The sequence below is a fragment of the Tiliqua scincoides genome, chromosome 1, assembly GCF_035046505.1.
Source record: "Tiliqua scincoides isolate rTilSci1 chromosome 1, rTilSci1.hap2, whole genome shotgun sequence".
NCBI lineage: Eukaryota > Metazoa > Chordata > Lepidosauria > Squamata > Scincidae > Tiliqua > Tiliqua scincoides.
The window spans coordinates 173,548,751-173,567,642 of NC_089821.1; the positions used below are offsets into that span (position 1 = coordinate 173,548,751).

The 18,892-nt window shown below is 41.4% G+C and overlaps 1 protein-coding gene across 1 annotated transcript in view; it reads right to left on the bottom strand.

Moving 5' to 3' along the window:
* The window catches only part of EYS (eyes shut homolog), a 556,153-nt gene that overhangs the window by 373,090 nt on the left and 164,171 nt on the right, over positions 1 to 18,892 (bottom strand). Inside the window, 3 exon segments of the mRNA XM_066622702.1 lie at positions 6,330 to 6,515; positions 7,763 to 7,904; positions 8,946 to 9,094. Of these exon segments, the coding sequence (XP_066478799.1) occupies positions 6,330 to 6,515; positions 7,763 to 7,904; positions 8,946 to 9,094 (477 nt within the window).

An 18,892-nucleotide genomic window follows, 5' to 3' on the forward strand; every position in this document is an offset into this window, starting at 1 on the left:
TCCTTAGGCCTCCTTTTTACTTCTCCTCCCAGAGCCTCAAGAGAAGTGACACTGCGGAAAGGGCTGTACTGGGAGAGCCCAGTTATCTCATAGACTGGATAAAGAGCTTCCACGGGCTACATCTGGACCCATTATGCTTGACACCTCTGCTCTAAAGAGTTCTTCTCCCCTTCTCCTTGTTTCTCCTCCTAACTGCATTCCTGAAGGCTCCACTGTTGTGTGAATATTAGCTGTAGAATATCTAGCTGTAGATTATCTAGATTAAATGTATATGAGCTAATTCAGTTAATATGGCTTGCCTTTTTAATTTTTGAGCACTATTAAATATTTGAGAACATTCTCCCTTGTCCTTTCACCACCAAAGTATATGGTCACACAACTGGCCATTGCACTAGGTTCCACTGACATTACACTTCACGTGTCACCTGTATTTTAAAAGCTGTGCTGCAAACAATGTGTTGAATTATTTGACAAAAAAAATCTAGCAAACATTTGGAAACAGTGCACATGTTTAACAAGACAAATTTTCTGAGACATGTGATCACCAAAAATTCCCCTCTCATCCCAAGCTGCAACTTGGATGACTCAGACTCGAGTTGTGAAAACACATTTTTCACAACTCATGCAGACTTAAATCAAACGTGTCAAAAACGTGTGACTTGGACACTGACTTGGGACTCAGGGGTTTTACCCTAAAAATGAAAAAAAAAAACTCAAAAAAATAAAAGTCAAGATTTGTTTATGTGCATTTGCAACTTTGTTTTGCATGTGTGCTTGCTTGCCTGTTATTTTTTCGCCACTTTTACTTGACTCGCTTTTTGATAAGACTCAGACTCGAGTCAAAATGACGTAAAAAACAGCTCTGCACGAGTCACAATGGCCGCCATTATCGCTCGTGGGCCACTCAAGTCAAGAAGGGACAGAGACTCAGGACTTGACTCAAGACTTGGTGCAGTGGCTCTGACAAGCCAGTTGGATATCTAAAAATGTGAACATTTTTATCCATGTGTACATATGAACATTCACAATGTATAAATATATGACTCAGTTAGCCATTTAACAACACAATGGAAAAATGTGTGCTGAGAAATGTACCTTGGGAGTCAATTCCATATGGTCCAATTTTGAGGTGAAAGGTTGCTCAATACCAAAAAAAGTAATCACACCCTTCCCTTTAATTTTCTAAGAGTGCATGGGGTCAGAGTCACACATCCTGTTTGTAAGCCTAGGGCAATTTTGCCCTTAATAGTTCTTAACTGTAAGTGAGTTTACTGGAACTGTGCTCGCTGCATTTTTCCTTGTTTCAGTGAGTAGGGACTGAAATACACAGTCTTTTCAGATTGAAAGTGCACCAAAGAGAGGGGGGGGGAAACAATCTGGAAATTGAAAAGGTTACTTAAGAAGTTTCTTACTGGGAAATGCAACATCTCAGTTATTTGAGAGCTAAACAGATGTTGCCTGGAGATGAGGACCAGAGCCAAGATTTGCATCACAATGTTTTGGCTTACATATTTACTGATTGGTAATAATAAATAAGCACTCTGAACAAGTAAAAAAGTTTCATTCAAGTTATTAGAAGAGTCCAGCAATGGGGAGGGGACTTGTTTCTGCACCCCTCAGGCCACCTATGTTAAATATCTATTTCATTTCAAAAACTAGCAATCCTGACTATATAGGTGTTTATTGTCTCTCTTTCTTGTCTTACACCGATAAGACATATTTATTGCAGTGCAGTGCACAAGAGAATGAATCCAGAGAAGTGTCCAATCAGAGATGCTGAAAGTGTTCTACCAGGCCAGCTCAAAATATTCAACTGCCTTGCTCAAACATTTGCTAGCAAAATCAAGAGGAGCACAAATAGGTCTGCAAAAGGTTGACCCTTTGCAAGCATATCCACACTCCCAGACATTCTTTTCATTTGCTCCATAGCAAATCTTGGCAAGCAGTCAATGCTTACAAGGATTGGACCTTTTGTGGGTGCAACTGAAACTCTGTGGGAGACCAAGGGGACGGTTTGTAAAGGTTCAAGTTTTTGCAGACATTTTCTTGGAAGTGGGAGGAAGCAAAAGCTAGACTTGATTTCAGGTTAAAACCTAAACCATATTTGCAAAATGTGGCTTTTCTGATTCTCTGCTTCCACTGCAGCTTACTGTGCTCCCTAAAAGTCACTCATGAGGGTCAAGTGACTCTCTCCAACTGCAGAGCACAGCATGAAGCGTTGCAGCAGCAGGAGAGATTCATGGAAATGGGGATGCATGTAAAAGGTGGGATTCCATAAGCAGAAATTCATTCCATCACCCAAGGGATCATCTGAATCCTGGTCAATTTATACAGTCATCCTGTTGGCCAGTCTTTTGTATAATTTAGCTAGCCTTTGGTCACTCAGGTTGCTTTTTTATACTATAACTCCTGGGGAGGGGAACCAATAAGCCACGCCTATTTCTTTTCTTCATTCATCAGAATTTGATTATCACCCAACACATTTCATCCGCCTGCATTTGTAAGGAGAGGTATGCAGAACACATAAGAACACTTTTTTCAATACCCCTCTTCACATGTAGCTCAACAGGAGCAAAAACTGCATGCACAAGATACTATTGTTACCATAGAAACAATTTCTAGGGAGACAGGAAGAGAAAGCACGACTATTTTGTGGCAATAGCTGTACATCTAAGAAAACAATGGGAGTCCTGAAAGTAGAATGTCTAATTGTTTCTAACAGCTTCATTTATAACTAACAAACCAAGAAGAACAATAGTCTAGCATGGATTTTTTTTTTTAAGAAATCTATTTAATTTTTCTTTAAAAGTGATTGGGCTATACAGTTCCATTAAAATTAACAGCACTTTTAAAAAAAATATTATTGTGCAGTGCACTTAGAGGAAGACAATTTTGTATTTAATTATTTTTCAGATAATATTCCCTGATCTATCAAATACGAATTTGCTGTTGAAAACTACCCTTCCCTCTTTTACTATGATGTTGAGGGTACTAGTTCTTGCAGATAACCTAAGCACTTAAGAAGAGTACTTTCAGAATAATTTGGTAGGGCTGTCATACACACCTCAATTGCATACATTAACAGTCCAAAGTTGCATCCCATAGGGGACTTTCAGGTGCTGGAGGGTCTCCACAGGGTAAAGGCACATTTGTCCCCTTGCCCCAGGTAAGCCCCAGCAGCCACTAAGGGTCAACTCAGGCCTTCACCAGTGATTTTCCTGGTGCAGGTCCGAGTTGATCTGTGCAAATGGATTGGGCCCAGGAAAGGGGGGGGGTCAGGATTCTGTGTGCATTGTTGCCACCACAAAACCCACCTCCCTCTGGCAATATACAGCCTCCATTCAACTTAAGCATGTTTCTAGTCACATAACAAAAGGCAACAAAGAGATATATAAATTTATCCCACAGCGGAGAAAGACCAAGCCATATTCATCAGAAGACCCCTTCTGATGAAGACCAAGCCATATTTTACACATCACAGAGACTGTCAAAAACTGGGCTTGGGAAAAGCCCACCAAGGAAGCTTAAAACGGAGTTTATATACTCCAGGCTAATGAATGTTGACTCAATTAAACACTGTAAGTACTGAATCATTATTTAATCCAGGAAGGGTAGAATTTCTAGTTTATATTTCTCTAGGATAGATTGGCCAATACACTCTAGAACATTTGCAGGTATTTATAGATATTTAAGAGAAGTTGGACAACAGATAGAAAGGGACTTAAGCCAGGTGTTACTTCGTATATAATAGACAAATCAGTGAACATACCAAGGAAACCAGTTTTGTTTTGTTTGCTGTCTCTCACAATGGGTGTTCTGCACGTAAACAGAAGCTAGTAATGTCAAAATAGCCAAGCATTAGACATAATGGCCAACATAGGCCAGGTTCATCCCCTTATGCAGTGATTCCTTCATAAGACGTAAACTACAAGATATGATTTTTTCTCTAGCACATGGTTTAGATATAGTACAGATGTCATGGCAGCTGGCTTGCCTGTTCAAATAGTTACAAAATTAATCATCCTGTGTGAGCACTGTAACATGTGATGGAGAGACAGAAAGACAGAAGTACCTGTCTCTACTTAAATGATTAAAAACCTGAGAGTCCTGGGTTTTTTTCCTTTCCCTAATCACAGAGAAGGCGATGCACCCTTCCATGTTTCCTCCCCAGCTGGTAAAGCGCTCAACCGAGCAGATTACTCAAGTGAGCAGCTATTTGCACAGTTAAGCCAGCTGCAATAACATCTGCACTGGTTCTCAATCTATTACCCAAACATGCAAAAAGAAAATGGTTTGGAGCAACACCAATGCGCTACAGCACAGCACGTTCAAAATAAGTTCAGTTATTGCAGCCCCTGAGCTCAGTCTAATAAACTTCCTGGGTCAAGAGCTTCCCTTCACCTCTGCCTGCTCTCACATTCTGTATTAGAGGGGATCCATCTAGTCCAGCGGTTCTCCAACCTTTTGCACCAGGGCCCACTTTTTTGAATGAGAATCTGCCAGGACCCACCAGAAATGAGGTCATGACTAGAAGTGACATCATCAAGCAGGAAAATTTGTAACAATCCTAGGCTGCATTCTACCCACATTTACCCAGGAGTAAGTCCCATTGAATATCATTGTTAAAAGCATATCTATAGCCCGTTGAAAGCACAGATCTGTAACTTTTCCCCCAATGCAGTCACATACCATGGTGGCATCAAGTTGAATAAATTAAAACTAAAATGCTAAAACGAATGGGGACTCACCTGAAATTGGCTCACAACTCACCTAGTGGGTCCCGACCCACAGTTTGAGAAACAGTGATCTAGGGTGCACTCTTAACCCCTTATTGTCAGTGCTTTCCAGCACTGACATAAGGGCAATGCAGCTCTGAGGTAAGGGAACAAACATTCCCTTACTTTGAGGAGGCCTCTGTGAGTGACACCCAACTGCAGGATGCAGCACATGTTCCATTGGCTGGAAAGCACTGACATAAGGGGTTAGGATTGCACCCCTAGTCCGTTAAGGTGACTGTCCCTATACTTTAAGGCTATAAAATTACACTTAATCAAGTCCAGCTGTCAATCATACACTTTGAGAGATGCGCTATACTCCTATCTTCACATAGTCCAAGCACTGCAAGTTTCAGGGCTCCTTCAATAATGCAACAACTATGTACAGCCAGCAACCTACAGTTATGCGCAACAACCATTCTTTGACTGCATTTTTAAATTTCCATAATACAACAATAAGGCATGTAAAGGTCAAATTAACATGAGTGCAATGATCCATGCACTATTTCTACCTATAGTTTTATTACAAGGAGGAAAATTAGAAGCTGGAAGTCAAGCGGATTCAAGGGATCCATTGTAATGATGAGTCACCACACAAGGACCTGAGAAGGGAAATGGCACAATAGGGAAGGCAAGGCAAGGCAAGAAAGTTTTTGACTCAGAGTAAACTGTGTAATTTTACAGTTCCAAAAACCTTAGAGGTGTTGTAACCACTGGTGTTTTTTTTCCTCCTTTCTTTTTTCCTACTAGACCTTGCTGGCTACTATAGTAGATGGTTTTTTCTTCAGAGCTGCAGTGACAAAAAAACATAGCATCTTACCTTACCTAGAGCTTCAAAAGGAAGCTTCACCCTCCAGCCCAGCAACACCATTACAGGAATGTCACCAATGCCACTAACACTGACAAACTATGATAATTGTTTCAATACAACGTAATTTATCCAATTTATCCTAAGAAGTACCTTGTTGCCCAATATGTTTTTTCACATCGATTTGCTCATGTATGTGGAACTGGGTGCATGCCAGGAGAGCACAAACCAGGCCAGTCTCATGGCATCTCATCTGGGCTGATGGCAAGGGGCCTCAGGTCCCACAGATTTTAAGGAAGTCCACCACTTTGGTTAATCAAAACAATCCCATCTCCACTCTAACTGGCTGACTTGAAAGAAGCAAAAGCGCATGCCTGATGCAGTCCTCCATTTTCCAACCTGCCTCGCCCCTTCCTCTCCTCTGATGTACATCAGTAACATAATTAGCGTGGGTCTGAAGAAACCTGTAGGCAGCCAGAAGCCCTACCAAGGAGTATTTACCGCTCATTGCCCATCTGGTGTTCCCCCATAGCATGTAGTGCATGCTCCACTGGCATGGCTGCATGCTATAGCATTGCAAGAGATAGCATTCAGCTGGTGGTGAATTCATGACTGCCACACCTTAAACTAGGGTTGTTTTAAGGGCTGATCCAGCTCAAGCTGTACTTTACTGTGCGCAACTAGTGGCCCCAATTAAGGATACAAATCCCTACCTGCATTGGAAACATACATTAAGCTCAAATTACCATTGCTTGGAGCATCCACATAAAGATGCTCAGTGGCATGCATGGGATGCCTAGTTGGAAGAGGGTGTAAGTCAGCCACTAGCAAACATTTAATGTCTAATCTGGCATTTTGATAAGATAGCAGAAATAGATTTCCTACGTTATCATCCTGCCTTGAGGTAGATTCTCTGTTCATCAGTGTAGAACCTAGCATATAACGAAGAAGAAAAAAGGAAGAAAGCATTCCAAAGGTCATTTTCCTGGCCTTTGCCACACAGTTGCAGAACTTCTAAGAACTAAAGTATTTTTGATAATGCTAATGTCATCTCTATTTCAAATATAATTTAGGTCAGAATGGAGATTTGTCTTATGCACGTCTACCGTAGTCTGAAGACTGATTGTGTTCCAGTGGGCTTACTTCCAGGGCAGTGTGTATAGGATTGCACCCTTAGCCTAATTTCTCACATAATATTTTCCCCAAGCACAAACATCACAAATATAGCCACAAAGGATACCTGTATTTGAGGACACTGCCAGCTTCCCTCATCCCATTATACTTGCATATGGATGCCTAACTGCAAGTTAGTAGTCATAAAGAAAGCATAAGTTTAAAAAATGGAAAATTGGGAAAGAGAACACCATCCTCACCATATGGATATTGTGCTTGCAAGCAGACTCCTGAGTTCTTCTGTGAATAGAAGGTATTTCTATTCATGCAATGGAGTGTATGTATGAATACATGTACATATGTGCATGAGTGTGTGAGTGTACACGGGGTAGCTTAGAGCTGATCAGAGGTAATCATTTAAAGTGTATTGAGTAATCAGCACAATTCACATTATAAAATCACCTTTCTGACATTAGCAAAATACCATTTGCTACTAAAATCATCATGTTTTATTCAGAGCTGCATCAAGTGATTCACACATGTTGAACCCCATGAGTACCAACATTCTTATTTCAGCATCTTTCAGATTATTTGGGTAGATGCCTGCTTGTTGACATCAATGCAGAACTAGCAAGTTTATTTCATAATTTAGACCAAAAATTAACTGATTCAGAGGCCAATCCTATCCAACTTTCCAGCCATGCCCTCACAGCCCAATCCTAAACTGCGCTGCATCAAATGCAGCATAAGAGGCAGCTGGAGGTCTCCTTGAGGTAAGGGGATATTTTCCTATATAGAAAAGAATAATTACTCAATGACTAGGCTTTACAGTGGGCTCCCTGTATCTGCCAATCCCTTATCTGCGTTTTCAGTTAACCATGGGTGTGGGGGGACTCCCCACACACTCCAGGGCTTCCCAGCCCTCCTAATGCCTTTTAAAAACCAGAAGTGACTTTTTCAGCCAAAAAGGCCATTCTGAGCCCCACAGAGGCCGCAGGCGGACATGTGCAGCCTCTGCAGATCTGAGAAGAGCCATTGGAGGTGAAGAGAGTGCAGCTCCACTCACCTCCAAAGCGGGGGGGACGGGACGGCGGGGAACGGGACATGTTCCTGGTATCCACAGATTTAGGTATTCGTGGAGGAGGGTTTTCTGTTCTGGATTCTGTTCTGTTCCCATGGATTTCAGGACACGTCTGTACAGGGTTTTTCTTTTGCAAAAAACAAATTCTTCAAACCAGTCAGTGACTCTGTGCAACATGAGATTAAGGGCCCAATCCTATCCAGTTTTCCAGTGCCAGTGCTGCTGTGCTATCGGGCATGCACTACATGCTGTGGGGTGGAGAGAGTCACAGAGGCCTCCTCAAGGTATGGGAAAATTTGTTCCCTTACCTTGGGGCTGCATTGCAGCACTGCATTGCAACACTTTTCACAAGTGCTGAAAAGTTGGATCGAATAGGGCCCTAAGATGGCTAAAAAGTTCAACTATGTTTCTTGGAATTGACTGGAAACAAAGATTTGGATCATTCCCCCCCCCCCCTTCCTACTGAGTTTGTAAATTATTTTCAACAAGTGCTAAAGACAGCATGCTATGGGATATTCCTGCTGTTCCCTCCATGAAGAAATATTCACAACAGTGTAGAATATAAAATTGGATTCTACTCACACTTATCTTACATTGGGTCTTTTTAGTTTGTTTCTTATCCTCTTGAACCAACTCAAAAATAATATATTTCCCAAAGTCTAAATTCAGAAACAATTAAAAAAACTCTGCAAATTTCATAGGATAGAGTAAAAATAAAAATGATATATTAAATGGACAGCACAACCATCATAATCAATGCAATTCAATTTACTCAGTAATATACAATAAAAGATCAAGCTTCTTTGAGAGGAAGTAGATGCAAACCGCACCTATTTTTATTAACCAATACATTCAGTTTAAGTTTATATTGTCCCATGTCCTGCATCTCTTCCATAATTGAAAAGAAGTTCATTTAGCTTTCCTAAACTGTGAGTTTTGCCTGAGCTTTTTTTTTTTTTTTTTTTAATCCTGGTATTTATTCTTCAAAATTGGAATTCAATATATCCCTTTTTGCATCTTTATAAACTATGTATGGAAATGGTGGGTCATGCCCACAATGTTTTCTGATTGTAAATGTAGGTTCTAGAATTAAGATAATATGTGTGTGTGGTTGTCTGTTCTGCAATTGGGAGGGAGGATGAATGGATGCCAGAATTAATTGCCTCACCCACAAGCAGATGACTGGTACACTGAAACTTAACAATGATGCTCTTAATTCTGGTACTATGAACACTTTTCCCAATGTTGTATGGCACATGTTCAGCCCTTGGTGCTGGATGTAGAGGAACATGCGCAGCAAAACCCATAGTCCCTGATCTAGAAAAGGAAGAGAAAAATGGAGGCCTGCTTCTGCATACTCATTGTCCCCTCTGACTCAGAACAGCTTGGGTCGTTTAACACCGTCACCTGAGCTCCATACAGAACTAGATCCAAACCTATTGGGCCTTGCCACCAGTGGAACACGTGTTCCATTGTGTATGTATGTTCCACTGGTGGCAACTGCTGCAAAGCAGCCATAAAGCGTGCTCCAGCAGTCTGCCAAATAGAGTGCTGCCGCTGTCAGAAAGGCTGGGGCTTTCCTACACACTCCAGCAGTTCCCCAGCTACCTGCTGACAATGGTAAGGTGGCAGGCAAAGAGGAACGGGTGGGGAGAGAAATGAGGATGGGAGGGAGGAAGAATGGATCGGAGGAGCTATGACAGGGTGTGGATCTGGTGATGGTACAAACTACATCCTATTTCCCTTTCTGCAGTCTTCCTGCCCCCTTTCTCTCCTCAGACTAGCAGGTCTGAGGAGACCCACTGTTGGGCAGAAGGTTTGCAGAGGTGTAAGGGGATTTAAATCCCCTTTAACTTTCAAAGCTTCCTGATCCCTCACCCCACTGTTGGATATAGAGCATCTGATTTTGGCATGGCTCAGTGGTGAGGGGGGAGGATAAGATCAATCAATATGCATAGAAAGTTCCTAGCTAGCGCATTATAGCTAGTCCCCAAGCATTATAGCTTCAGTGGTAATTTCACATCTGCAGTAGTCTGTCTGTGATAGCTGTCCTTGACTTTGCTGTTAGCAGAAAAGCTCTTCCTCATGCGAGAATTGTATGCATACATTGGCACTCCCACATACCCAAGTTGTCTCAAGACTGAGGTTTAAATGCATAGAGCGCTGGATAAGCACACTGGTGGTCTGGCTGAAGAAATAAATATTTCAAGCTCCTTTGTGTACAGAAGCCACAATTAGCATCAGAACTCCTTGCAGTTCTATATCACTTGGCATATTCTATTTCAAACTTTCAGGCAAGATAGTAGATCATCATATTGCTTGGTATAAATTGGAAACACAATTTTGTATTAATGTTGACAGCATTCTCTAACCTACAATCTAGGTCAGATCTCAGCAGAAAATGGAGAGAAACAACACTTGCTTTGAAGTCTGGTTGTTTGCTTGCTGCACTATAAGTATTTATTAATATTAATGGTGTAAAGTTAAGCTCTCCTCATAAATTATTTAACCAAAGACTTCATTGTAAATGATCATGTATAGCTGAAATATTAAAGTTTAGAAATGGTCCAATGTTGCCTCTTGTTTTGACAATTTTCCTTATAACACAGATGATATTCTGACACGAGCACAAAAGGTTCACATTTGTTTCTATTTATTTAGGCATAATTGAAGTATTGTATTGTTCAGGGAAAAAATATGTCAAAGGAATCGAATAAGGCTAGCCTGAAAAAATACCTGTGGGACATAAGCCATATTTTTTCATTGCATCTTATGTCTAGAAGAAAAGATGTTTCGAGACTGAAATAACATTATAGAAGTTTCATACTTAAAAATCAATGTTACTGTGGGTTTTAAAGGGATAAATGAATGCATAGCGTAATATAATGCATGTTTACTCAGAAGTAAATTCCACTGATTGTTCTCAGATGAGTATGCACATAGGATTATAATCTGGGGAAAATTCTTCTCAGTATTTGTCAATGTCTGAAATCTAAATAGTTCAGATATGTATCATTAAATCCCCTCTATGTGTAAATATTACATCTGAAAGAGGAGCTGTAGTGTGTCATCTGACAAAACAGAGCTTCACTTCACAGGGACCCTGACCTTTTGAGTAGCCTAAGAGTACATGGGGCTATTACCAAGGAGAGAAGCTGAAACACTAGAATTCCTGGGAGGAGGGTGCAAAAGGCTAAGTTTTTTTCAGGCACAGGGTGTAAAGCACTCCCTTTTCCTTGCCCTCAGAGCCAGTCACAGCTACAAAAGCAAAAAGGCTTTTGCAGGAGGTCTGGTGGTAGAGTTGCTGTTAAGACCGAAGATAACATCTGAACATTGCCAGTTTAAGATCACCGGAAGCTTCCATGAGCAGTGAGACCTTGAGAAGTGACTGACAAGCAGAACTGAGATTTTCCACCTTCTCTTTGGTGAGAACAAAGAAGCTGTCTTGGATGCCCTTCAGTGAGAGAAGAAGGAGCTGCTTGTCAATCAGTGTGGGAGGCAACCAAGGCCAGAAGTGATACCAGACCATGAAAGATCCATCTGGAATGTTGCTGTTCTTGGAAGATAGAACTTCTTTGTTGTTATAAAAAAAAAACCCTTCGGGGGGTTTAGCAAAAGCCTGCCTGTGCAAACCGCCTTGTATTAAAGTCAAAGGAGTTATCCAGTGTCCAAGAAAGGTGGTATACAGATACTGGTGGTGGTGGTGGTGGTTATATCTGCTTTGAAATAAGTCCCATTATGTCCAGTGGGGCAATGTCAGGAAAGTGGGTATAGGATTGCTGCCTTATTTTATGTTTATATATTTGAAGACATTGATATCTATTTCCTATCCCATGAGAGAAGCTCAAGGCAGCTCAAAACTAAAAAAAACAATAAAAGAATAATTAAGTCTAACACAACAAAATAATACTCAATAACACAATAAGAAATCAGTCTAAAATCCCCCACCTGCAAATGGACACCAGCACTGATATGCATTACTTCTGCAGTATTGGTGAATTCCAAAGAGACAACATTTAGAGTTTAAACAGCTCCTTGAGCACATGGATGGCACTTCTGCACCTACCCTGTGGTTTCTCCCACTCTGTACTTTTAATAAGAAAAGTCATATTATGATTGAACCACAGCTTAATTGTTCCTGCCCAGAATGATGACCTGAGATTCATGTTGCAAACATCATATTCAAAACACTGAAGGATACGATCATTTCTGGTCCAGAATTCCTTTATAATAAACAGCTTTTGATTTTCCTCCAACAAAAGATGTCAGCCACATTAAACATGCTTAATTTTTCTGTTGGATTGTAACCATTCTCTTAACCTATTCTATGGTTCTGGAACAGAAGAAGCAAAGATAACCTTTCCCAGTTTCACAGGTCTTCTAATCCATGCTCAAACAAAGTTTAAATTAAGTTCCTAGTACAAATTTAATTACAGTGATTGGGGTGGTTGCAATTCATTAGGGTGCATTTCCCGCCACATCTAATTTCCCAGGAATGCTCCAATGTGCCCTCCAAACCAAAGGCTCTCCCTCAAGAATACTAGTACCATGAAAATGCCATTTAAGACCATTTTAATTCAATGTTACATCTTTAAATGGCAGGTTTAGCAGACTGATCAAGATGTTCTAGAAAATTCTGCATATATTTTTACTCATGGTATGTAGTACTTGCCATTAATGAACTATAGGATGAATCGTGAATATTATATTAATTATACAGGTTTTCTTCCTCTGCACATGAATACATTTGTCTTAGCAGCTTACATCAACACAAACAGGGTTCATTATCGTGATATGCACTGTCAGTTGGGGAGAATTCTGTACCATGAGTATTATGATTTTCATGTACCAAACTCTTAGCAAGTAGACAATTAATGGTGCATAAGATTTTTGATTTTTGGGCAGTAACTAAGGCCCCAATTGGGATCTTGCAGTACTGGAACTAGAGTTCCAGAAGCGCAAGGTCCTTTACAGCAGCTTGAAAGCAGAGCTGCCATCACACACTGTTGCTGCAAACAGGTAGTGGTGTGATGCATGTAGCAAAGTGGCTCCAGAGGCCTCCGTCAGTTCCAGTAAGTTGGCAATAAGGGCATGTTGTGGGCTGGGAGGGACAGTTTCAGGGACGTGGGCAGGGGGTGGGCAGAACCTGGGTCTTGGAAACACCAGCATACACTAGATATGATGCCCTCTTTTTGAAACCTTCATGCCCCTTGGACATACTCCAGCAAAATGGTTAGCATAGCTCTGTGGAGACCCATAGGTAATCAGCAGCCTACCAAGTGGTAAGTTTAAAATATTTTTACTTACCACCTACAGACTGGGATGGGATTGGGCAACAATTGACCATACATGCCTACCACTTAAAAATAGCTCCAAGACATCTCCAAAATGAGTGGTAAGAAAATATTTTAAATGAATGGCTATTAATATAATTCTACCCATTAAATTCAAAGTAAATCTCATTCGTTCCAGTGTAACTTTCCAGTAAGTATGGCAAGGATTGCAACTTAAATTCCATATCTTTCATTGCAGCCAATGCTCAGTTTATTTATTTTTGGACATGGAACCTACTTGGTAAAGTGAAAACTTGTGGTAGGGCCATTTCCTAGAGAAGTTATGCCACTACCTTAAGCAAATGTATCCCCTTCTTCTGAGTATTTTACCCCCAGCTTCATGTACTATAGTATGTGCATCTATAATTTTATAGTATAATGTGTTATCATTGCAATACATTTTAGTCAAGACCACCATCAGCAAGCCCTGTATAAAAATATCAGCAAAAACTCAATAGGGCCCTGGTCCCCCTTTTCCACCTTTAATCTAGCATTATCAGGAATGGGAGGCCCTTAAGTACCTCCTGTATCTCAGTCGGATCTCCCTCTCACCCTGGTGCAAGCTACTGAAACGTAATGGAATTGAGAAATGTCAGCTTGGATGCAAGAAAGAGTTAGATATGATATGAGAAAAACACTCTGACCTTCTGTTCCCAGGAGGTTTTGCATGTCTGTGGTGGAGAGAGGGCTTTAATGGGAAATATGATTACTTCCACATATGTGGGGCATCTGTTCCTGTGCAAGATGGGCAGTGCTTACAACAGGGATGGGCAAATCAGGTACAGCTTGACTCGACTCGAGTCACAAGTCTCTGCCCCCATGACTCGACTCAAAAATGAGTCAAGATAGGGGCACTTTCTGAGTCGCCCAGAGCATTTTTGTGACTTGAAAAGACTCGAACCTCATTTCCTTTAAAAGGCCAGCTGTGGGGAAAAAAATGGAGCTGCTGCTACATGTGTGTGTTCTCCCTGCTGTCCCCATTCTATCTGTAAACAAGGTGGGAAGGGGTGGGACAGACTGTGAGAGAGTAGGAACAGAAGCGGCAAAAGGGAGGAGGGTCACACACAGCAGCTGTGAGGCTCACCAGGATGACCCGATCCTTGCAGCTCTATTCAGAAGTAGTCCCATTCTAGTCAATCATTCAATGAGACTTCCTCCACCTAATCAAGGAGCCATGCATTGGAAAACATAATTGCTATGAACTGCCTTCCCACCGGTTTCCCTGCCTCCTCCTCCTCCCTCAGCTTCTTTAGCCAATCCTAAGGCAAGTACACCACTTTATGCAAAACCAAAACATTAACCTTTTCCTGTCTCCTGGCTGGAACTTCATTGTTGCTCACCTGGTCTGAATGATGGCCCCACAAGGTCTTTCAGTCCGCGATAAAAGTAAGAAAGCACAGCAGACACAGACAGACTCCAGTGTGTATGCGTGGGGAATCAGTGCCAAGTCAAGTGGCCTCAGTCTCAAATCAGTGCCCAAGTCATTGGCGCAGGTGACTAGAGTCTCCACGAGTCCGCGGAAAATGCTAATTTTCACAACTCGGACTTGAGTCACCTGACTTGAGTTCCCATCTCTGGCTCACAGTCATTTACAATATCCTGTCTTCATTATTCTTTCTAAAGCCTCTTTTGCAGTTTACTTGTATTGCCATAAAACACTGCTTTTCTCATTAGCAGTCATTCATTATCTTTAAAAAAAAATATAATTCTGTGAGTCACTATCCTCAAGAAAACTGATATAAGAAATTTATCATCACATGCCTGTGCTGAACACAGCTGAAGTCTCTTGTTAACCTTGAACTGAAGGAAATATTTAACATAACTCCAGCACCAGAGAAACAATCCAAATAAGCACTTTAAATATTTGAACAGATACTTGAGATGTGGTGGATGAAATCTTTTCATGATCTGCTCTACTTTCTGTACTGTTCAATGAAGTATAACAAAGACTGAGAGAATCATTAAAGGGGACTGTTTCTGATGTGAAAGTAAGTTGACCTAATTTTACTGAACAATATATCTTTATCTCGGCTGATTAAAAGTAAATAATAAAAATCTATGGGAAGGTGAAGAAATTCTAATTAGTGAGAGGACTGATCTTGTAAGTGCTGGGTTCATTTCGTCCTCTCATTATAGGGTTCAAACGTTGCTGTCGCCTTATGAGCTACCCACTTCTGTGCCTCAGCAAAGGAGGCGGTTCACATATTGGAATGGTGGCAAAAAAGTCATGCTGGTGTAATCCTCTTCTTCCTTCATTTCCCACTGGCCAGAAAGAGTGGCTGAATCCCAGCAAACCTGGGAACTGTGGAACGAACGCTGTCATAGCTTGCTTTGGTATATGTGTTCTCTTTGACCACTTCCCTGCTGTCCCCACCCCATCTGTAAACAAGACGGGAGGGGTGGGACAGACTGTGAGAGAGCAGGGACAGAAGTGGCAAGTGGGAGGAGAGTCATGCGCAGCAGCTGTGAGGCTCACCAGGACAACCTTTCCATATGTATGCCAAGGAGCCACATCGGAACCACTGAAGATTTGCTACCAAATTCTTTCTGCAGTAGAATTCTGTGGGCATCTCCAATGCAAGCTCTGTAAAGCTGGAGGCAGACACTAGTTTTTGTTTGTTCTTTCTCCAGAGAGTTGGAAGCAGTATGAATGCGGAATCATTGCTTGTACTGGGAACACTCATTCCTCCAGTAAACAGGTGGTGGGGGGTCTCTGTTATCTTTCTTCTGTTCCTATATAATGCTGCTGGCTGTATGGAGAGGCAGCTGCTTCTAAGTTCAGGGAGCAACTATTGTCCTTATTTATGACAATGTTGATCGTTTCTACATTCAATACTCATTTTATTTGTTCCTATTTTCCCAACTGGTAAAAACTAAGATAGGTACCTTTGGGTGCAGCAGGTTATCCATTTCTAATATGTTGTATAGTTGTAATTATCGTTTTAATAAACTGAAGACATTAAATTTCATAAACGCAACAAACTGTACTACTTAATGTACCAAATTATACATCATGACTTAGAAGAGCCTAACTGCTCTGAGGGTAGCTCTGTTTACAGAATGAGGCTTTTCTGCCCGGCTTCTGCTGCTTTCTACCGGGCTGCTGTTGCTTGCTCCTGGAGGCTGGAAAACCATTTGAAACAAGATGGTATGCAGTGTGGGGCACGGCAGCAGGATGGAGGGATTAACAAAAATCATTACAACAACATTGTTTTCTACAGTTTTTCACTACAGAGATATGGTATTTCAGCTACACTGTGGGTAAATCTGGCGTTTGGACTAGCATGGGAACCTGACCATCATTTTTGTAATGCATTTTTTGCATTAAACATATGTTCTGAGTTCAGAAGAACTGACTTTTGGAACACAACTTGTTTGTAACATAACACAGGCCTACAAACAAAAAAAAACCCGTCTTTAGTTGCCAAGGATGTTTGAACGAATTTAGAATATTTATAAAAATCAATGCCATGAGGATACTGCTTGAATATAAGACGTCTATGCCATACGCCCAAATCTAGAGCCAATCGGGCAAAACCGATGCCATTTTTTCATTCAGTGCCCCAAGCATACCCAAGAATAGGTTCAACTGTTAAGACAAAAAAGTGTGTAGACCTGTTAATAACTTCCTGTAAATAAATAATGCAATGGAATTTTTGTGTGCGTGTGTGTGAGTGTGGTTGTTTGCAGTAATGACCATGGCTAGTATGCAAGTCAGCTAGTTTTCCACATTAGCTCCTTGGTACATGAGGAAAAGACAGAGGATGAAGCAATAGGTGCATAATGTGTGCTTCAAAGTTACAGCCCATCAAAAAGCCTTTTGGGGCAGCAGTTCGTTCTTAAATCAAAGTAAAAGCATGCTAGGCTCCTGCTTTATTCTTTCCTGTAGCAGCTGTTCACTATATCACTGAGGAGGCTGACTGCTCCAAGTATGGTCTGTAAACCTACTGCATTTGGGTCATAACCTAACTTATGGAGAGGAAATCCAGAAACCCAAGCCTTGCTCAGAGAGAGAGAGAGTTTACTTTTGCTGGTGAACGGTGCCTGCCAATGTTGGCAATTGCTACATTGAAATGCCAATGCAGCGCAGGTAAGACTCATTTTGAAATAATCACATGACCATGGTTTCTGGGAGATTAGATACCAGGGGATGAATAATAATGACATCTCTGGCAGAACTGACAAAGACAAGGCTTAAAGCAACAGCAAATGTGATAAAAGTGCCATCTCACACTCTCACACAACCATGCAATAAAACAGCATAAGAAGGAAAAGGTGTCCTTTACATATCTCTGTCTAGAATAATTAAATTATATGACTGGTACTTCAAACATTGAAATGTCACAGATCAGTACGTAGGAAAAAAATTGCGTGCACACACACAAAATGAAGTGGGTGAAGATGTTACCTTTTTCCTTTGTTTAGAAAAAAGGGAATAAAATGTAAGCATCAATATGGAAATGAGCTGCACTTTATAAATATGTAATAATGTTTACATTTAATTTTCAAAAATGTATTTTTGATTTAATTTTAATTTGATTTTATTTATAGATTTAGGTAAAGAACTGCAACCCTTTTTTGTTACACTATTCAGACCAAGCAAGAGAAGAAAATCGCAATCAAGGTGGCATATTGTCCTTGGAACCAAGAGGATACAGTTGAAATGGTGCAGCCTCAAGCTGGGCTACCATCAGGATATGGCACTGTTGAGTGCCTGCTGAGGCCCATGCATCAGAAGGGGACCCTCTGCCCTGCTGGAGTCTCCTAATCCTCCTCTTTGCCGCTGCCATCCAATCACCATTCCAACGTGAGAAAGCCAGCAGAAGGCATTTCAGTTAGCAAATACACCCTTCCCTACTTTCATGCTTCCCTTCATTACCATGCATAAATTTGGGTAAATGTAACGGGATTTACAACTCTTCATATATTATGCACTGTAGCCATGAGCTCTTCCTCCCCACAAGGGTCTCACTTCACATCAAAGAGCCCCAGTAAGTCCATCCCCACAGAAGGAGATCTGACACAGTTCACTGCTAAAGATGGTCAGCGTCGAGCAGCCCACTCCTACTAACACCCCCCCTCCCATTTGGTGATGCAGAGGTGCCAACGCAGCATCCACTGAATCTCTAACCCTTCAGTGTTAAGAAGGGGGTTTGTCCTTATCACCCCTCCACAGTGTTCTTACTGACAGATTTTCTCCTTCTGTTCCTATTCCTTGTTCCTGCCTTTGCCTCTAGACTTTTCCCCTCTCCTCCTCTTCCTCCCTCTCACACTTGCCCTCTCTACTGCCTCATCCCTTCCACTCCTCTCAAGGCCTTTTCCCACCCCCTTAGTCTCACCATGTTCTGTCCGCCCTTCTGGCCATACCCATTCTCCTTGGTGTCCCAACCATTTCTGCAGCTGGGCAGAATCCACCTGTCATGTCATCAGTGAGGGTTATCAGTGGCAGGGCTATTTGCCCCTTTCCCTGGCTGTAGTGGTGGCAGAGGGCTATTTGCCCCTTTCCCTGGCTGTAGTGGTGGCAGCAGCAATGCCAAAGCATGAATATCTACACAAGAGATTAATATTGCTATTAATATTACACTAATAGCAATATTAATATTGCTATTTGATACATTCAGGTGTCATCCTGACATCCTTCAGGTGTCAAAACACTTATTGGAGTGAAAATCTCACCAGACGACAACAGCTTGTAGGGGGTAGCAGTTGAAGGCTTTGCTGCCCTTCTCTGTCACTGTGGGAAAGGGGTGGTTAAGCTGGCTCTATATTCTATATTAGAAGT